This window comes from Mus caroli, unplaced genomic scaffold (assembly GCF_978045245.1).
Source record: "Mus caroli unplaced genomic scaffold, Mus_caroli_1 scaffold_20, whole genome shotgun sequence".
NCBI lineage: Eukaryota > Metazoa > Chordata > Mammalia > Rodentia > Muridae > Mus > Mus caroli.
In genome coordinates, this window is record NW_028227275.1 from 51,292,616 (window position 1) to 51,313,694 (window position 21,079).

The following is a 21,079-nucleotide window of genomic DNA, read 5'->3' on the forward strand; positions in this document are numbered from 1 at the left end:
AAAAAAATCCCTTTCCCTCTTGGGTGGCTCAGGACCATCCCTTGGGGTTTGAAGGTCTGGGTAGAATGGAGAAAACTAGAAAATACAGGGAAATGTGATTTTGGAAAACTGCTGGATGTTAGAAGAGCTGCAAGCCACGTGGTTCCTTCAGACCTCTGAGGCAGGCTGAAACGGAACTCGCTTCTCACCTTTACCAGTACCCCCTGAACTACTGTCCATCTTACCGCGCCTGTTTTCCAGGCTAACAATGACATCTTGGCTTTCCTGTCTGGGATGCCAGTGACCAGAAACACCAAGTACCTCGACCTCAAGAACTCGGTGAGTGGAGCTTCTTCCTGTCTCCAGTGCTGCTCTGTGCCTCCCCGCAACACATGGCGTGAGGCAACCCCACCACTCCAGCTCAGCTGTCCAGGGAATCTCAGATGAGGTCCTCAATGCTCTCACATCATGCTGTGTCTGTCACTAAGGAGGACCCTGAATCCCTTAGCCAAGCTCCAGGACACGTGACCCCTGCTCCTGGAGATTGCACAGTGCTTTACCGGGATGAGCTGTGACATTATTGCTGCTGCTGCTGCCCTCTCATAGCAGGCAGTGGGGTGTGGTGTGGCCGTTTAAATGCTGTTTTAGCAATAGAAACCTTCCTCGGGCACCGTTAATAGAAAGTCCGTGTGTCCTGGCAACATGGGCCCCATGGTGTGAAGGAAGGCACAGCCTAGGCCAGTGTGGCCGAGGGAGGAACCACAGCTAGTAGCCTGGCATAGGAGAGGCAAACTAATTTAGGTGCATCCTTGCTCAGTCACCTCTCTCTGCTACCTAGAGCAAGCCTGCCATCCTCAAAGCCCTCAGGACAGATATAAAATGCCCTAGGCACACCTTGCACACAGAGCTGCAGTAGGAGGAACTGACCCATCCTAAATCCAGGCAAGCAAGGTACTGGAAGCTTGGTACCAAATCAGACAGGGCTGGAAAAGTTTCAGCCCTTGGGAATCTGTGTCTTTAGAAAAGCCCCAGGCATCTGTCTCCCCAAAGCAAGCATCACTTCATTTTACCAGCCACATACATATCCAGTCCATTCCCCTAGACAGCTGCCCGCCACTCACGTGGGCCTTGCCTGGCTGGCTCTTACCACCCCCTGGGGGGAGGTGCAGAGTCTGCACCTGCCACCTGGCAGAGGCTACCATCGCCCCGCCTCCCTGTCCTGTCACCCAGGGTAATTGCCTCTGCAGCTACTGGCTCCTTCCTGAGTTCCTGAAGAGCAGGCAGAGGGTGCTGATTGAGGCCTACCTGTTTCACTTCACAAGATGACTAATCACCCTCCTTAACTTTTACAAGGTGACTAATTCCCTCCAAGTGCCGCAGTCCTGGTGCCCAGGGGCTGGGGACTGACTGACAGGCTTTGCTGGGACACTGCCATCCCAGCCTCTAGACAGCTTGTAGCACTGATACCAACCATCGAGGGCAGCTGTTGGGCGGCGGACTCCTGGGTTTCAAACTGGCACCTTTCTCTAACATGATCCCAATCTCAGGGAGACGGCCTACCCCAGCCTCAGGAGCCTGGGACTCAGTGAGTCAAGCCCAAGAGGATTAGTGAGCCAGAGACATTTGCTGATCGTTCCCATGCCCAGTGTGGCTCATCTGGTTGCCCATAGACACTCGCAGCCTCAGGCCCTAAGGTTTCACAGGGTTAAGTTCCCAGGACCTGATTGCTAAGGGGTGGGGTCGGGGAGACTGCCACTCACACCCTATGTTCCCTTCCTTCTTGGGTAAACAAGCCAGGGCTCCAAGTGGTTTTCTGTCCCCAGATCATAAATTCTGGGACAATAATGATAGGATGGATCCCATGAGTATGCTGGCCTGGGTATAGGGAAATAATTGGGCAAACGTAATTAGTGTCTGGAGGGACTGCTCCTCCTTGGGGCCCAGCAGCTGTCCCCCACTGGACCAAGTAGACAGGCTCCCACCTCAGGGACTGGTGGTGACTGAGGTATCAGTCAGGAAGGGCAGAAGTCACCACCCTCTGCATCCTGTCTTCCAGCACGAGATGCTGCGCTACAAAGAAGTCTGCTACTACATGCTCTTTGCCCTAGCTGCCTATGGCTGGCCCATGTACCTGATGAGGAAGCCCACCTGTGGTCTCTGCCAGCTGGCTCGGTCCTGCTCGTGAGTACACAGCCAGTCCCCAGGCATAGTAGCATATAGCATGGGCTGGAGGGAGGGTGCAGTGATGAACTGGTACCCCCTTCCCCTGGAGCTTTGAAACTGCTGTCCTGCCCCTACCTCCTCTCTTCCATATGGTCACTGGGCCACTGGCTTCCTCCTGCTTCCTCCCTGGACTGGAATTATACAGGCAAATTTTCACTTGCTGCCTTGGGCAAGTCAGTGTACTTCTGTGAGCCTCAGTTTCTAAATCTGTGAAATGGGATGTGGATACGTCTGTTTTTGAGTATCTGACTGCTAGCTTTCTTGTCTTTGGGCCATCCTCTGCCCACTACAGACATTCCCTCCTGCCCACATCTCCCTTCTCTTGGCTGCTCTGTTGTGTGCTGCCTCTTTAGAAGAAAGAATTTTCTTGGGAAGTAGGCCCACTCCATGGAGGTCTCTAGAAATGCACCAAGAAGGCACTTTAGTACAAAGTAGAGAAAAAAAGGCAAGCCGGGCAGTGGTGGTGCACGCCTTTAATCCCAGCACTTGGGAGGCAGAGGCAGGCGGATTTCTGAGTTCGAGACCAGCCTGGTCTACAGAGTGAGTTCCAGGACAGCCAGGGCTACACAGAGAAACCCTGCCTCAAAAAACCAAAATAAAGGAAAAAAAAAGGCCTGGACCCAGATCCGACCTGTAGCTGACTCCACCCTCAGCCCTACTCTCATGGAAAAGAGGTGGGTCTCTGTGCTTTAAAGTGGGACAGAGAAGGGCTTTGGAAGGACTCTGCCCTTCTATGGTGTCTCCGTCCTCAGTCCATGACAGGCAGAAGCAGGACAGTTCCCCGGGCTCCTGTTCCAGAAAAGTGACCTAGTGGGCCAGTGCCTCTGTTCTCCGTGCCTCCTCCCAGAGGGGACCGCATCCATGCCTGCTGCACAGTGCCTCCACTTGGAGAAAGCTGGTGTGGCTCTTGGGACTGTGTTCTCACTCTCCCCAGCTGATCAGAGAGGACCAGGTCATTGTGTGCTCCTCCCATCTCTGCCAAGTGTACATGCTTGTCACTTCCCCTGCAATCCTGGGACACTGGATATCCTGGGTCTGGATGGAGAGATTCTCAAGATGAGCTCTGGGCCAGGAGCCCCTAGTCCTGTGCTTAGATGGGCCCTCTCCACTTCTCAGGAGCCTGTTTCCCCGGTTCTAGCAGGTGCTATCAGCCCATAGGACAGTTCCAAATCACAGAGCCGCTGGCTATGGGGCTCTGAGTGCTTTGGAGACAGTGGAAATATCAGCTCCTGCATGATCCGGTACTGAAATGGCAGAGGACAGAATCCTCAGCTTTGGTGGGGCACAGTCAGGTCCAGGACTCTTGAAAGAATGAATTTAGGGTGGGGTGGAGACAAAGCTACAAAGTGTGGGGATAATTGGAGACAGAGATCGCTGGGTACCGTACTTAGCATCTGCCATCTGCCTGCTGCTTGTCACTTCCATGGACTCTCAGATCCTGAACTTTGGTTGTCTGCCACAGTGGGTGACACATCACACTTTGTAAGGGCCTATTTTGTGTGGAGAGTGGAGTGGGACAAGGGAATTGGCCTAGGGGACAGGCTGGGGTCTAGTAGGTTTGGGAAGCAGCAGTCAGTGCTGACTCTGACAGGAAGACACCAAGGCTTATCTGGACCATGGTTACAGAATCAGAATATGAAGTAGCAGGAAAGATTGGAACCCAAGTCCTGCTGCTCCCCTACCTCATTTGAGCCTTCTGCTCAGCTGAGGGAAGAGGGGAACTTCCTGAAGACTTGAAGGTAGGACCTTGAGCCAAACCTGCCCCCACTTGCCCTGATGGTGGCTTCTCCAGGCACAGCTCTAGGATGAGTGTCCTGTGTGTTGTATCCTATGTATGTATGGGGCAGTTCCTGATCCAAAGCTCAGGCAAGCTCAAGTCTTGGCCTGACTCTGGGGTTTCTCGATGAGGCCTCTCCCTGTTGGGAAGTCACAGTCCCACAGGCGCTGCTCTGAGGAGACAAACACCTCACACTGAATGTCAATTCAAGACAGCCTGCAGCCCAGTCATCCTTGCCCCCAGCTCCGGGTACCAATCTGTTGGGTGCTGGCTCCCTCTGGTGGCCTGAGAAGCAAATGCTTATTTTTCTCCAATCCGTCCCTGCCTCCTCCATCCCCAGTGGAATGAGCATTTCAGCCCTGGCTCATCTACCCTGGGGAGTGTCCTGTATGCCTAACAGGCTTGATGATCGGGGAAACATCTGTGACTAGCACAGAGCAGACCCTGCCCTGTGTAACAACTGCCATAGCGGTACACAGATGAGGGACTCTGGGGCAGGTCAGCGGAGCACATGGATGCTATAGAAAGACATAGCTGAGTGCTAGACCAGGGGTCAGGTCAGGACTGGCCCTGTCAGAGAGGTACCTGAAGTGGAGCTCACTGTAGGGTCTCATTTGGATGGAGACTAACGGGTATGGGGAGGATAATGTGCATAGAATCTGGTGAGGGAGCTATTCAGGCAGAGGAAGGAAAGGTAAGATCGGTGTAGATGAGGGGTGTGTGGAGGTCAGTCAGATGAGGCCCAATGGGGCAAATCCTGGAAAGGACTCAGACCTTTATGATGAGAAGGGGAGCATCTCTGTGGGACCCTAAGAGGAAACGTGACAGTGGCTTGATGTGCCATCACAGGGTCCCTCCATGTGCTTCCGAGTTGGTAGCGGGGGGACAAGGATAGACAGGGGAGAGGAGGTCGGTCTGCAGTCAGAGGATGGGAAAGGATAGCAGGCAGGTTTGGTTTTAAATGTTACTAGGGCCAGTTGTGATGGCGCACGCCTTTAATCCCAGCACTCGGGAGGCAGAGGCAGGCGGATTTCTGAGTTCCAGGCCAACCTGGTCTACAAAGTGAGTTTCAGGACAGCCAAGGCTACACAGAGAAACCCTGTCTCGAAAAAAAAAAATATGTGACTGGTATGATAGTCAGGGAACCATCAGTACAGCTACGGGGAGATGCCATGCAGGAGTCCAGTAAGGTGCCTTTGGGAGGTCTGCAGTGGGTCTACTGCTGTCCTAAGTGACTTTATGGAAAACACATGAAGTCGGCTGCTAGAGGGGAGGGAGGTCCAGGCTAGACCCAGGACCTTGAAGATGAAGGGCAAGCTGGAGACGAGGCTCGGCCTGGGAAGAGAGAAGAGCGGTGGGATCTGCAGCCAAAAGGGGAGGATTCATGGTCCAGGTAGCATCGTGTGTTAGGAGACTGTGTGATGAACTGGTTCGTAGTTTGACCACTCAGTGGTCACCAGGGCTTTATAAGGATGATTAAAGGAGACAGACCCGGGGCCTAGCAAACACAGAAGTGGATGCTCACAGTCAGCTATTGGATGGATCACAGGGCCCCCAATGGAGGAGCTAGAGAAAGTACCCAAGGAGCTAAAGGGAACTGCAACCCCATAGGTGGATCATTATTATGAACTAACCAGTACCCCAGAGCTCTTGTCTCTAGCTGCATTTGTATCAAAAGATGGCCTAGTAGGCCATCACTGGAAAGAGAGGCCCATTGGACTTGCCAACTTTATATGCCCCAGTATAGGGGAATGCCAGGGCCAAGGGGTGGGGGTGGGTGGGTGGGGGACTGGGGGGGGAGTGTATTGGGGACTTTTTGGATAGCATTGGAAATGTAATTGAGGAAATTACCTAATTAAAAAAAAATAAAAATAAAGGAGACAGACAGGGTGGGGCTGAAGCCCCACCTGGAGCCACTTCCAGAGAAGATGGAAAGGAAAAAAATCATTCCACTGGTGCTGCCTGCCCTGAGCTTTCTGCCACCCCATTCCAGGTGCTGTCTCTGCCCTGCACGACCCCGATTCGCCCCTGGGGTCACCATTGAGGAAGACAACTGTTGTGGCTGCAACGCAATCGCCATCCGCCGTCACTTCCTGGATGAGAACATGACTGCTGTAGATATTGTCTACACCTCCTGTCACGATGCGGTGAGGGACCAAGCTGGGGCCCAAGATCCTCTGGAGGCCACTGGGGACCAGGCCACCAAAGACACTCCTCAGGCCAGTGGAGCTAGCTATGGTTTCCAAATCATCTCAAGTCCAGAGATGGCTTTCTCCATCTTGGTGCCTGAGATTCACACTGCCTCGGACTAATGGGAGAAATAAATGCCAAGCTCATTCAGCATGAGGGCCTCCAGGCCCAGCCTTAAGGGACTAGAAGTGACAGGAGGCACTGGGGAGAGGCAGTGAGCCACTTGGTCTGAGCACAGGTCTGCCTGAGGCAGAGTGGAGTGGAAGGGCTAGGTACCCAAGAATCCTCAGTGATCGCCAGGAACCCTGGCTTTGACAGGTGTTAGGGACCCTGTGGCCCATGGGGAGTTTCATCACCATAGTCTGGTCTCATTCTGGGGTCACTCAGGCTCATGAGCTGGTACTCCTAGGTCTATGAAACTCCCTTCTACGTAGCTGTGGACCATGACAAGAAGAAAGTGGTGATCAGTATCCGGGGAACACTGTCCCCCAAGGTAAGCTGCCATGTGGCCACTACACAGGCCCCGGTGCCTGCTGCCCTTGCCTGTTCTCCTCAGACACCTCTTACCTGCCTTTTTCTTTCCCCAAGGATGCCCTGACTGACCTGACAGGCGATGCTGAGCGCCTCCCTGTGGAGGGACACAGAGGCACCTGGTTGGGCCACAAGGTATCAAGCTCAACACCCTGAGGTTCCCTCACCTTGCCCCCACCCCTGACAGCACTCTGGTGCCTGTGGTCGGCAGGGCATCTTCCCTTGTCGGAGTTCAGTCAGAAGGGTGTGGTTTATTCTGCCTGCCCACTAAGGCCTAGGGAGCTCAGGGGCTGTCCCTAGAAGCATCTGGGCAGGCAGCTGGGGAAATGTCATCCTGTTCGTATCAGGCAGACATCCCTCTGAACCCCTGTTTTCTCATTTGGAAAATGCAATTGAAAATGGAGCCAACGAAGTACCCACCAGCCCTCATGGCCTGTTTGTGGAGGGATGGAAGGGGCACTGGCTGTTCTGGTCCCAGAGGCTTCCCAACAGCCCTGCTCTGTTCCTCCTCCCCAGGGCATGGTACTCTCAGCTGAGTACATCAAGAAGAAGCTGGAGCAGGAGATGGTCCTGTCCCAGGCCTTTGGGAGAGACCTGGTGAGTTGTTCATGACATTCCATCCTGAAGAGGAGGGGTGGATGATGGCACCCCCTTCCCCAAACACTAGCTGCTGTCCCTCCCTCCCACATTCCCAGCTCCTTCTAGCTGGCTCCACCCTGCCCCATCCTACCTCCCAGGCCCTGTTTCTCAATGTATCCTTTCTCCAGACTCTGCATCCCAGTTCCCAAATGTGTATTCTGCCAGCCTTGTGGTCAGGACCACATGTTGCAAGAAATTTTACAGACTAGTGACAAGAAGAGCTACAACTAGGGAGAAGGCTGCCCCTGAGCTGGATGGCAGCCCGAGTCTGCCCAGCCACTACTCCCGGTAACTCCTGAGGGTGCTGCCAGCCCCCCATTCCCAGGTCTCATACTGTAGGCTAGTGGTTAGGATGGAGGAATAAGGACAGGTAACCAAATTATTATAACTGTAATCATCAGAGTGAGGGCAATGCCTAGGACAGAGGGAGCTGTTTCTGGGAAATCAGGGAGGGCTTCCTCGAGGAGGGAATTTCTGAGCAAGGCTTTAGCGGATAAGTAGGAGTTTGTGAAAACAGTCTCACCAAGCCTTTGCTCTGTGAGGACCTAGCTTGACTCTCCCTCAGCCCTAGCAATCATGCTGGACAGCATGATCCCAGGACTCTGAGAAGACCTCTCGTCCTCCCAATGTCAGCTGGGAAACTGAGGCAGGACTCTCAGGCATCTCTTGGTTCCCCAGGGCCGTGGAACCAAACACTATGGCCTGATTGTGGTAGGCCACTCCTTGGGAGCAGGCACAGCCGCCATCCTCTCCTTCCTCCTGCGCCCCCAGTACCCGACCCTCAAGTGCTTCGCTTACTCCCCACCAGGAGGCCTGCTAAGGTAAGCAGCTTGGGGCCTCAAAGCTGGCTGGAGCAACCAGGACCCTTGAGAGCCAAGGGGTGACTTGGGCTGGCCAGGACTGAGAACTGGTGGTTGGACTGGGCAGCCCAGCTTCTGATACACAATGCCTGGGAATGGCATAGGACAGCACTGTGATAATAGGATGGGGGCTTTTTTTTTTTAGATCTATCTATCTATCTATCTATCTATCTATCTATCTATCTATCTATCTATCCTATGTAAGTACACTGTAGCTGTCTTCAGACACTCTAGAAGAGGGCATCAGATCTCTCACTACGGATGGTTGTGAGCCACCATGTGGTTTCTGGGATTTGAACTCAGGACCTCTGGAAGAGCAGTCAGTGTTCTTTTTTTGTTTGTTTGTTTTTGGGTTTTGGTTTTTGGTTTTTGGTTTTTTGAGACAGGGTTTCTCTGTATAGCCCTGGCTGTCCTGGAACTCACTTTGTAGACCAGGCTGGCCTCGAATTCAGAAATCTGCCTGCCTCTGCCTCCCAAGTACTGGGATTAAAGGCGTGCGCCACCACCGCCCGGCGCAGTCAGTGTTCTTAACCACTGAGCCATCTCTCCAGTCCCCGGGATGAGGGCTTTTAACATGCCAGGTGGACCCTGCCCCTGAAGTCTTGTAAAACGCAGGCAGGGAAGGCAGAAGTTGAAGCACAGCCTGGCATTGTGAGCTTCCTGGAAAACCGGGACCCAGGTGCAGAGTCAGGCCACTTGTACCAGGCCCTGCTCTAGGCTTGAACCCTTCCCCTTTTTCCCCTTGTAGTGAGGATGCTATGGAATACTCCAAAGAGTTTGTGACTGCTGTGGTTCTGGGCAAAGACCTTGTCCCCAGGTAAGTTCATCTCTCTTGCTACAGTCTCTTAGCAAGGCCTCAGCCCACTCCTCAGCACCCACATCTCTCATTCAGCCCCCCTCACCCTCTTCCTAAGGAGTCTAGTGCCCCCTCCCATTCTTAGTGGCCCGGTGGTGAGAAGACAGTGCAGGTACCATACCTTCCCGAGTGGCCTCTATGACCTGCACACTTCCTCTACATCATAGCACAGGTGGACTTGTCATCTCGTCCCTGGGTCCAGGTTCCCCCACTGCCCCCTCTCCTCTTCGTCTACATCATGGCACAGGTGGACTTGTCATCTTGTCCCTGGGTCCAGGTGCCCCCACTGCCCCCTCTCCTCTTCCTCTCCTCATCCATGACTGACCCTGCCTGATGCTCATCCCCTCCACAGGATCGGCCTTTCCCAGCTGGAAGGTTTCCGTCGGCAGCTTCTGGATGTCCTGCAGCGGAGCACCAAGCCCAAAGTGAGCTCCCACTAGCTCCCTAACCACTGGGAAGTCCTGCCCTTCCCTCTTGTTGTTCCTCACTAGTCCCAGGGACAAAGGGCAAGAGGCCACAGCTGTGTGATGGATGATTTGAGCTATCAGATCCTTGGGATCCAAGCCCAACCCATCCAGTTCTTGCCCTTGTGAGGAGACTGAGGCCCGGTGTGGAAGAAACTTTGCTTACAAACTAAACTGTCATGGTGTCATAACCGGAACTCAGGTGCTTCTCCCACACATAGCTGGTGTGAGAAAGGCAATCCCTGAGGCATGGTACTTTGGGCAGGCAGGGAAAGACCTGTTGAAGTTGCTCAGACTTGAGGAAAGCTGCTGCCCCATGTGGAGGGTTTGGCTGTTTGTTCTGCCATTCTGCTGGCACCAGGAGAGAGCCAGCTTGTTCTAACACATACCAGGTCCTGGAAAATCCTGAGGGGCCCTTTCTATGTAGAGAACTCCACTGCCAGGCAGGTGGGTGCGAGGTAGGACCAAGGTTTGTGGCCAAGCATCCAGGAGTAGGCCAAATGCAGGAGGCCCTTTTCAATCAGTGAGTGCTCCATGAGATATCTCCCCATCCCCCAGGTGGGTCCCACCCTCCTTCTGCTGCCTATATGCAGTCTTCCTAGCCTTGGTGCCTGGAGGAAAGGACCCTGGGTCAGGTGGCAGGTGACCCTGGGTCAGCATAGCTTTATGAGACTGTCTCCCCGAAAGCCTAGTCCTTGGAAGCAGTGTTTGCTTCTCACAGGGCTAGGCCCAGGCATATCACCCAGAAGGTCCATCTGGGTCATACTAAGGCCTGCCCCACCTCTGCCTTGCACAGTGACCTAGAGCAGATCCCTCCCCTCACCAGGTATGTCTCCTACCCACTAGATGAGGGCTTGACTAGTCTTCCAAGCCCTTGCCAGCTCTGAAATGCAACAATTCTGTGTCACCTGTTCTTGGCATCTTAGTGGCCATTTGGCCACTGCACATCTCATCACTACCTCTTCAGGTGGGCACATGCCTTTAATGCTCCAGCCACTGTCCCCACCACCAGCCCTCTCTACTCATCTATTGAGCCCTTCCTTGCAAGCACCCCTGATCCTACCCACCTAGCCAGAGCTGCTCAGCTCTGTTCCCCCCTCTCCATGGCCCCATACAGTGGCGGATCATCGTGGGGGCCACCAAGTGTATCCCCAAGTCGGAGCTGCCCGAGGATCAGGTGGAGGTGACCACTCTGGCCAGCACACGACTCTGGACACACCCCAGTGATTTGACCATCGCCCTTTCGGCTAGCACCCCACTCTACCCACCTGGCCGCATCATCCACGTGGTACACAACCATCCTGCTGAGCAGTGCTGGTAGGTGACCATGAAGCCTAGGCCACTACTGTGGGTGTGGGCTTGGGGAAGGGAGGGGCTGCCGAGAGCTGTGCCAGCCTCTGCTTAGTTAGCCAGGACCCCGCCCCCATCATAGAGAAGTTCCCCCAGCTTCTAGCCATGAAAAGGGAACCAAAGACTCCATCCACAGCTGTTTCCAGGAGGAATTTATGATTCTGTGCCTCCCGGAAGGACCCTAGTCCTTGGAAGCAGCATCTGCCCCGCACAGGGCCAGAACCAGGTATTCATAAGATGCAGAAGCAGGGACCTGACCCAGAGGCAACCAGGACTGGCAGGTCCAGCTGGCTCAAACTGAGCCCTGTCCCACCTCTGATTTGCAGCCCTTCACTGCTGTCTCCCAAGGCTGCAGCAATCCCTCTCTTGGTGCATTTAAGAGGAGATGGCCTGTTGCAGCCACCTGGCTCTGAGCCAGTTCATACCTCAGTATTCCCTAGATTAATTGGCAGACACATGTGGCCAAGAAAGGGACCAAGGCAGGAACAAGAACAGTGTGGTAGTAGACAGACTCTCTGGCTTCATACTCTGGGAGCCTTGGACCTGGACTCTCTTTCTTAACACAGATTGTCCTCCTGACCCAAAGCTGGGAAGCTGAGCCCTGCCCAGGGATAGCAGAGGTAGCCTAGACCAAGATAGGAGGCCTTGTAGGGACTGTAGCTGAGACTCCAGGTCAACCTTTCATAGGCTGCAGGCAAAGTAGCCCAGCCTGGGAACACTCACCTGTGGCCTAGAGTGGACAGGGGACCTCCAAGTCCAGCCTGTAGATCCCTAAGCAAGTGCAGAGCTGAGCATCCTGACCCCTCTTTCCCTTACCGTGTCCCAGCTGCTGTGAGCAGGAGGAGCCCACATACTTTGCCATCTGGGGCGACAATAAAGCCTTTAACGAGGTGATCATCTCACCAGCCATGCTGCATGAGCACCTGCCCTATGTGGTCATGGAGGGGCTCAATAAGGTGAGTGCAGGCGGGGCCAGCGGGTGCCCTTAGATTGAGTTCCCGAATCCCTTCTGAAAGACAGGGTCCAGAGACTCTGCATCTGCTCAACAGCCCAACCACAGACCCCAGCTCTGCCCTGGTAGTAAGAAAGACCTGCAGTGGCTGGGCGGCGGTGGCGCACGCCTTTAATCCCAGCACTCAGGAGGCAGAGGCAGGCGGATTTCTGAGTTCGAGGCCAGCCTGGTCTACAGAGTGAGTTCCAGGACAGCCAGGGCTACACAGAGAAACCCTGTCTCAAAAACCAAAAAAAAACCAACCAAACAAACAAACAAAAAAAAACCAAAAAAACAAAGAAAGACCTGCAGTCTTTCCACTCCACACTCTTGGCTCTTTCCACGCATGATGTTGCCCCATGGTAGAGAGGAGGGAATTTAGAAGATTCCTAGGGGCCTATCTCCGAGAAAGACGGAATTGTGAGGTCCTAAAGGCTAGCTGGCCATTACCAGATACATAGTCAAGTGGGGACAGCATCTACCTTCATGGGCCCCTGAAGGACTGAAGAGGAGAGTGCTCCAACTTGGCTTCTCTAAAGACAAGCATCCCATGGCAAGTGCCTGGCCTTCCATGAGGTGGCAAGGGGACCCACTGAGCCATTAGACTGTTTGGTCTGGGAAGCCACAGGGCTAGGCTGGCCACCCCCCTCTACCACCAGGTCCCTGTATCCTGTTCCCAGGTGTTGGAGAATTACAACAAAGGAAAGACAGCGCTGCTGTCTGCTGCAAAGGTCATGGTGAGCCCCACCGAGGTAGACCTCACTCCCGAGCTCATCTTCCAGCAACAGCCGCTGCCCACAGGCCCACCTCTGCCCACTGGCCTGGCCCTGGAGCTGCCTGCCACAGAGCATCGCAACAGCAGTGTCAGGTGCATCTTGCATCCCCACTCGACCCCAAGGGAGGGAGTGTGGGTTCAGAGTCTGCATAGTTGTGTATTGCACATGCATGTGTTCTCTGTGCCTGTGCATGCACTCAGTGCAGAAGCCAGTCTCTACTCAGGTCCTCCCTCTGCTGCAGCTGTCTCTCACCTTGCCATCAGGGTCTCAGGAATTCCCAGGTCGAATAGGAGGTTTCAAAGCACACAGAGACCCACATACACCGATTTTCCCATTCCCACTTCGACCCAACAGATATATATACCCCAGTGTTTACACAACTGTGCATACATATTAGAGTTTATGACAAGCTTGACTCGTAAGCATGCAGAATACTCCACACAGGACACACACCGAGGCAGGCAGAACACACATGGCTGTAGGCACATGTGGACAGGTAAACAAAATACAGCACTCCGTTACATGTGGTCCAGCTGCACATAGGTACCAAGGCACACACATGCACTCACAGATGGACACACATCATCACAGCTTCTAGAGTGGAGGTTCTTCCAGGGGAAGGTTGTCCTGCCTAGCCAGGACCCTGACTCCCAGGCCCTGCATCCAGCTGCTGAGAAGTGGGCGGGGGGGGGGGGATGGTATCACTGCTTTGTAGGGAACCCTCACACTTCTCCTTGTGTGTTTCCTGTGGTGACTACATGTCTCCATGAAGAGCCCAGTGTCCATCCCTGACCATTGCTCATGAGGCGACCAACCATTTCCCAGCTACCCCTTCCTTCCCAACAGATGAAGGGGCTCCAGAGTTTGCTACTACTGTCCAGCATGGGTTATGTCGTGGGAGATGTGGGGGACCTGGGATGAGGAGGGGATGACAGGGCACTGGAAGGTACTGGCCTGAGAGTTAGGGGCACAATCCCTCTTCTGTTCCTCCCTGTCCTCTTTCTTCCCTTGTTTCTCTGTCCTTCCCTCTGTCTCCCATTCACTGTAGCCTCATGACTGAGCCAGGACATCTAATCTCTTGATGCTTAAATCTCCTGTTAGTTAAATCTCCTATCCATGATAGGTATGGATGTATGTATGTATTCCCTGTGTCCTCTGGGAATTTTAATGCTCCTGGTGGGGTTTTAAGCCTTAAATATCTGTCCACCTAGTTTCTGTCTTTGTTTCTACCTTAGCTTATGGGTTGGTTTTACTTCATTTTATTTTATATTTATTTTTATTTATCTGTGCATGTGTGCACACGCGCACACAAGTGAGCCCATAAAGACCAGAAGAGGGCATTGAATCCCCTGGCGCTCGAGTTTCTGGGGCTTGTGAGCAGCCTGATATGGATGTAGAATCTGAACTCATGTACCCTGGACTGAGCAGGGAGCACTTGTGACCTCTCTGGACCATATCTCCAACCCTTATTTTTATTTATTTAACTTTATTTCTCATGTGTATGGGTGTTTTGCCTGCGTGTATGCCTGTGCTTCTTATGCATGCCTGGTGCCCTTGGAAGTCAGAAGAGGGTGTTGGCTCTCCTGGAACTGCAGTTATAGATGGTTGTGAGCCACCATGTCAGTGCTGGGAATGAAACTCAAGTCCTCTGGAAGAACAACCAGTGCTTTTTACAGCACTGAGCCATCTCTCCAGACGCTGAGCTAATTTTCAAAAGTCAGCATTCCCTGCCCCGGACTGTTCAACGGTTCTGTTCTTGCCCCCTCTTCCTCTCTTCCTTCTAGCCAGGGAAGTAGGGATGTCTCATCGGCCATTTGACTCTTACCTTCTCTCATGCTCGTTTCCTGTAGGAGCAAGTCTCAGTCTGAGATGAGTCTGGAGGGCTTCTCTGAGGGCCGGCTGCTGTCCCCAGTGGCTGCTGCATCAGCAGCCCGACAAGACCCCGTAGAGCTTCTGCTGCTGTCCACCCAGGAGCGACTTGCAGCAGAGCTGCAGTCCCGGCGGGCACCACTGGCCACCATGGAGAGCCTCTCAGACACTGAGTCACTGTACAGCTTCGACTCACGCCGCTCCTCAGGCTTCCGAAGCATCAGAGGCTCGCCCAGCCTCCATGCAGTACTGGAGCGTGACGAGGGCCACCTGTTTTACATCGACCCAGCCATTCCAGAGGAGAACCCCTCCCTCAGCTCACGCACAGAGCTGCTGGCAGCCGACAGTCTGTCCAAGCACTCACAGGACACCCAACCCCTGGAGGCGGCTCTAGGCAGCGGGGGTGTGACTCCTGAGCGACCACCAAGTGCAACCATTGAAGAAGAGGAGGCCGCAGGTGGCAGTGAGGGTGGTGGGGTGGCCCCCCGGGGAGAGCTGGCACTTCACAATGGGCGCCTGGGGGACTCACCCAGCCCTCAGGTGCTAGAATTCGCCGAGTTCATTGACAGCCTCTTCAACCTGGACAGCAAGAGCAGCTCCTTCCAGGACCTCTACTGCATGATGGTGCCTGAGAGCCCCACTAGTGACTACACTGAGGGCCCCAAGTCCCCCAGCCAACAGGAAATCTTGCTTCGGGCTCAATTTGAGCCCAACCTGGTACCCAAGCCCCCCAGGCTCTTTGCAGGATCTGCTGAACCCTCCTCTGGCATCTCGCTCTCACCCTCCTTCCCACTCAGCTCCTCAGGGGAGCTCATGGACCTGACCCCCACAGGCCTCAGCAGCCAGGAGTGTCTGGCCACAGACAAGATCCGGACTTCCACCCCCACAGGCCACGGGACCAGCCCCACCAAGCAGGATGACCTGGTCATCTCGGCACGCTAGCACTTGGCAGTGGCCACCAGCTCCTTCCCAGCCAGAGCTCAAGGCCTTGTGGGTACCTAACAGCCACTCGGGGCCCAGTAGCTTTGGGGAGAGGCTCCCAGAGGCCAAATGGTCTCAGGCCCTGGAGCATTGCTGCTGAGCAGGGGGTCCGCATCCCTACCTCAGCCTAGGACCCCCAGAACCAAGATGTCTGGGAAAAGCAGGGGTGGCTTTGGTAACAGGGAGTAGATGTCAGGTTGGATGGTCCTCAGCCCTCAGCCTGACTCCTCTGTATGGGCGGCATGACGTCTCTGTTCTGGGTCTGGCACTAGGCAAGCTAGCTTCCTGTCACTGCCCTCCAGCTACTCTCCCAGAGCCGCGGCAGAAAGCAGCCCCACCCCCACCCTCATTCCCACATATTCTCACACGTAGTTCAAGTTGGCACCTTGCCCTGGCCACTCTCCCCCCAGATCTGGTGCCTGCTGGCCAGCCCCCTGGGGTGACCCCCACCAAGGTGGCCCGCAGTGCTGTATGTGTTTACAGAATCTGCTGGGCTTGGCTCAGGTTGTGTCCTGGGTTCGTAAGCCGCAACTCCCAGTCATGTATTTAATTGTCCTCCCTTCTGAGTGGGACCTAAGGACCAGAGGGGCCCCGAAGGGAGGTGGGGTCAGGGATGCCCCTTCTTTGCCTGGTGCCCCTTATCTTCATGGGTCCTGGCCACTGGGCCTGCCTACCTACCTGCCATTCCCTGGCTTCCTGGCTCACCTTCTGCCCCCAGGACTCTGGCCATTCAAAGGGTGGTGGACACTCCTGTGACCTCACCCCTGGCTGCAGAGTCAGGGCCCTGGGAAGAAAGAAGGCATCCAAAGCCCTGTCTCTTTGGTGTCCCGCCTGACCCCTTCTATCACCCCACCATGCCTAGGCAGCTCTGGGCCCTGGGGTCTGAAACCAAACATGCCTCTGCCCACTTGCTCTCCTGGATGCCTAGCTCCTTTCTGGGTCTGGGCTCCAACTCCCACTGTGTCCAGCCCATAAGACAAGGGGCCAAAAGTAGAGTATTCTGGGACCTGGCTGGAAACCCCCGCCCGTTGCCAAGGGGAGGGGCCGGGGACTCAGGGGCTGTCCCAGGTTAGCCTGAGGCCTTCATAGGTTTTCCTATGCTTTGGAGAAGCAATTCAGGAGGTAGGAACCCAGCCCTTTCCCCAGGCTGGGGGGAGGGGGAGGGGGGAGGTTGTGCATGGTAGTGTCAGGTGTGTGTGTGCATGTGCATGAATGTGCACAACTCCTGAGGAAAGGGGCTGCAGAGGGCTGCCTGCCTTCTGCACGTTGCCTGCCTCCTGCTCCTCCTAACCTGCCAAGAATATAGCCTGTGAAGTGAAGCCTTGGGACAAGCCAGCCACTGGGGTGTGCAGGCAAGCAGCTGCCCACCCTTGTGCCCTTGTCTCCTTGGAAGCATGGTCCCTTCCACTATAGCCCCACGCCCAGCCTCTCTGGGCTGCCTAGGTTTCCCTGACCACCTCATGATCCCTGGCATCTGGGCCTGAGTCTTTAACCCCACAGCTGAGGTGGCCTGGATAGCTAGCTATCTGCCCTAACAGGTGAGGACAGAGACCTGGGAGCTGGGCCTCCCCCTGACTCTGTGACTCCCCCACCCCACAACAGACTCCTAGTCACCCTGCCCCCTGCCGAGGCAGTGCCTCAGCCTAGCACAGAATATAAAAATCACTGGTTCTCAGAACTCAAATATTAGACAAAAATCTTCAATCAGAGGAGTAACCCAGCAAGTACCCCAGCCGGCACAAGGAGAGTTGTGGGTCTGGCCTTTTATCTCTTTTCCTCTGTCAGGGTAGGTCTGGGGGGTCCTTCTAGGGTGTGCCCCTATGCCCAGGACTGAGCCATCAGGGACATACCCCCCACCCCCAAGGCTGCAGCCATACTGTGTTACAGGCTTGGGGCTGGGGCAGGCTTGGACTCAGCCCTAGACACGAAGGGCCAGCCCACCCCTCCCTGCCTGACCCTAGAAGGGTGGGCATGATGCACGTCCCCTTCACTCCATACCACATCTGGGGGGTCTGAGCCACCCCCTTTGTTCCAGTTCAGATTGACACCCCCCGACACACACTGTCCCCAGACCCGCAGCACAAGCTCTCCCAGCCATGCGCTGGCCTGTCCTCCCAGGGATCTGGGTGACTTCCATATGCAACTAGTAGCAAACAGCCAGGCTCCCATGAACCCTCTGCACTCCATGTGCCATTCTCCCATGACCTTTTTGTACCTAATGTATGAAAGATCCATACTAATATCGCTGTAAAAAGAAGAGACAAATTAATATAGCTTATTCTATGAATATATCTGTATATAAAGTTTTCTGTATATTGTATAGAGCTGTGTATAAACTGAATGTAGAAGCACACCTCTGCCTCCTGTGGTCTCTCTGCCTCAGCTGGGGATGGAGGCAGCAGGGTAAGGAAATGTGGACCTCTGAGACCATTTCTTAGATGAGCCAGAAGACATCAGAGAAAACTTTAGGATCAAGCCTTTTGTGCTCCCAAAGTTTTGTTAACATGTAAGTGCTAGGCCAGCGAGATGCTTAGCAGGTAAGTCAGGGCACTTGTCATTAAGCTGGACCACCTGAGATCGATTCCCAGAAATCATATGATAGGCAAAAAGTGACCTCCACGAGACTGACCTTGATCTCCACATGTGCACTGTGGCGCATGCACCACCTTCCCACAAATAACTATATAAACATAACACACACTTAAAAATAAAACACAGATGTGCTTCACTAGATGAAGGAGGGCCCTGTGACTTTCCCTGGCTTCCTGCCATGTAAGTGCCCAGGCCCAAGACAGCACTGAGTTACATCAAGCAGGGAGAAGTCCCCACGTGTGTGAAAGCAGTTGAGTCCTGCCCATGGAAGATGTTTGGGGGAAGGGTTTGAAGCGTGTAGTCCCTTTGCCCTCCTGGAGAGCTCAGAGATTCAAAGGTACGTAACCTGCCCCAGATGCTGAAACAACAATTGGAATACCGGCTTCATCATGCCCACCCACCCTCTGCCTCCCACCCCATGCTGTGAGCTAGGGCAGGAATGGGGATCCCAGAGGGGTAGCATTGAAGTGTGAAGCCACAAGCTCTATTAAGGGCTTCTCTGGGGGAGCATAAACATCTGGGCAGCCACAAAGACCCCAGCCCAGCCTGGATCCAGAGCATCGAGGCTGGGAAATGACAGAAGAGAGGAGACAGGCAGTGTTGAGTATCTGGTCACCCTCGGCCCTGAATCTTCCACACAGTAGGGGGCGCTGCTTCTCCAACTAGTCCCACTATTGCCTGCAGAGCCTGGTGTAAGTGCCCTGGCCCAGCTAAGCCTTAACTCCAACTCCTTCCTATTCAGACTGCCCCCAAGTCTACTGTGAGTCCACGAGATGAGTAGCAAGAGCTCTTGACCTTGAAGGCTGTCTCCCCCTGACAACCTCTGGACAGCAGAGGAAACAGCCGGCTCTGGATTATACCAGAGGTACAGACAGATGTAGGACCAAATCCAGAGATTTGTCCTCCAAGCCTGCTACCCTCACCTAATAGTGGTTTTTCCTCTCACTAGTCTACAAATGATCCTAGCCTTAATGGAGGAGAAGCAGAGCAAATGACCAGAGAGGTACTGTGGCTTGCCCAGAGTCATACAGCAGATGGCAACCATCTCCACAGATGACAAAGTCTGGTACAAAAGTCTCCCTAGGCTCCTATACCAGCCCCAGCACCTCCCTGCTGTGGGGTAGGCCCACCTGTGCTTGGACTCCAACTTCATCATGGTGTCTAAGCCTCTTCCTTCACTGGAGTCTGCAGACATGAGAGGCCCTGGGTATGACTGTTCTTTTGCTCTGTGACCTAGTAAAATAGGGGTGTTGGCAGGGCCTGAGTTCCCTGAGTTGGGCCAGCTCCCTTGAGATTAAAAGGAACCTGTATCCTGCCTGGTCTAACGAACCTCAGGGTTACCCTGGATTTTAAAGTGTTCATCGTCTTGATAACGTGGCAGGTCTCCTCATCCTCAGCCCCTGATGAACTGACAAGATGACTACTGGGGTCACCAGCCCACCCTTAGACAGTAGACATTTAGGCGTGGAACTGAGGTGTGAGGTACAGAGGAAAGATCTTTGGGTAGTTGGGGTCTCAAAGGAATGCTCTTTCTCTAGAGGTCGCAGGCAACTAAGGAAATAAATTCATCTTTGAAAGTTGCATGGTATGACTGTGTATTCACATTGTAGGCAGGCCTGACCCTGGTTGGAGGAGGGGCTGGAGTGCAGAATAACAATTGTCTTAGGGGAGTCTGCAGAGGAGACAAACCTCTGGATGCAAGAGCTGGAAAAGAATGGACCGCTCAGTGTGGCCCTCTCCCCCTCTCGGTGGGGCCCCGGCTGGAAAGAGGGAGCTGTGATCAGTGCCCACAGCTGGGCCTCCAGCAAAATCTCACTCTATATACCTAAGAGAGGCAGCTCTGAGAACCGCCCCAGAGGGACAAAACCTCATTGTGAGGCACCCGCCAGCCTAGGCATCCCCTCCCCCAAGTCCTCCTCGGAGGGCCACATCTGGAGCTCAGGCTCTGACTGCCCTTCCCCCATGCTGGCCACTGAGAAGAAGGGAGACAGATGGGAGAATAGGAGAGCTCAGGGGGTCTCACTCGACTCCCTGCAAAGCTGGGCTTGTGCTCCACCTTAGTTTGGCAGCCACTGCCAGAAAGAGTCAAAAGTTCTAAAGCTGGCTAGGTTGGTATCTTGATTTGATAGTAAGTTTTCCCAGCCTTCAGGGCTCTTGTTGTTGTTGTTGTTGTTGTTGTTGTGTGTGTGTGTGTGTATGCCTGACTTTGTAATCCCCCACTGGCATTGCACTTGCAATCCTCCTGCCTCAGCCTCCCAAGTACATTGGTTATAGGTATATTCCCCCACGCTGCGAGAGGCTGCTCAGTTTCATCTTTCTCAGACAGTGGTACAGCGGGGTAAAGCTTTCTGGTTTTGACTTCCTATGCCTAAGGGTTCTCTGAGGATGTGCCCTGAACCACTCTGTAGTGTGATGATTTACTGGGTCTGGGATCTAGGGTTCTGAAGTTTACAGGTGCCATTCTCCATACATTCAACCTGTATTTTTTGAGTACCTATTGTGTGTGAGGTGTGGGGGGGTTGGTGTTGAAGTTATAGCAGTGCCTTCATAGGCCTTCCTGAGAAGGAGACTAATGGAAACTACGTGCAGAGCTACGCTCCTATGAGGGTGAGACAGGTTGAGGTGGAGTAACTGCTTTGGAAAGAATACCCGGGGGCTGGTGAGATGGCTCAGTGGGTAAGAGCACCCGACTGCTCTTCCGAAGGTCCAGAGTTCAAATCCCAGCAACCACATGGTGGCTCACAACCATCTGTAACGAGATCTGGCGCCCTCTTCTGGAGTATCTGAAGACAGATACAGTGTACTTACATATAATAAATAAATAAATCTTTAAAAAAAAAAAAAAAAAAAGAATACCCGGAGCTGGGCAGTGGTGGTGCACAACTTTAATCCCAGCACTTGGGAGGCAGAGGCAGGCAGATTTCTGAGTTCGAGGCCAGCCTGGTCTACAGAGTGAGTTCCAGGATAGCCAGGGCTACACAGAGAAACCCTGTCTTGATAC

General features: G+C 54.0%; 1 protein-coding gene across 2 annotated transcripts in view; it reads left to right on the top strand.

Moving 5' to 3' along the window:
- The window catches only part of Dagla (diacylglycerol lipase alpha), a 60,206-nt gene extending 42,377 nt beyond the window's left edge, over nucleotides 1-17,829 (top strand). For both annotated transcript variants that reach the window (XM_021151959.3, XM_029472876.2), the window contains exons 8-20: nucleotides 241-318; nucleotides 2,036-2,160; nucleotides 5,973-6,126; nucleotides 6,579-6,662; nucleotides 6,758-6,835; nucleotides 7,217-7,297; nucleotides 8,018-8,160; nucleotides 8,948-9,016; nucleotides 9,408-9,480; nucleotides 10,637-10,836; nucleotides 11,696-11,825; nucleotides 12,541-12,728; nucleotides 14,487-17,829. In XM_021151959.3, coding sequence (XP_021007618.1) covers nucleotides 241-318; nucleotides 2,036-2,160; nucleotides 5,973-6,126; nucleotides 6,579-6,662; nucleotides 6,758-6,835; nucleotides 7,217-7,297; nucleotides 8,018-8,160; nucleotides 8,948-9,016; nucleotides 9,408-9,480; nucleotides 10,637-10,836; nucleotides 11,696-11,825; nucleotides 12,541-12,728; nucleotides 14,487-15,447 — 2,364 coding nt within the window. In that variant the 3' untranslated portion in view covers nucleotides 15,448-17,829. The remainder of the gene's footprint in view (nucleotides 1-240; nucleotides 319-2,035; nucleotides 2,161-5,972; nucleotides 6,127-6,578; nucleotides 6,663-6,757; nucleotides 6,836-7,216; nucleotides 7,298-8,017; nucleotides 8,161-8,947; nucleotides 9,017-9,407; nucleotides 9,481-10,636; nucleotides 10,837-11,695; nucleotides 11,826-12,540; nucleotides 12,729-14,486) is intronic.
- The last annotated feature ends 3,250 nt before the right edge of the window (nucleotides 17,830-21,079 follow it).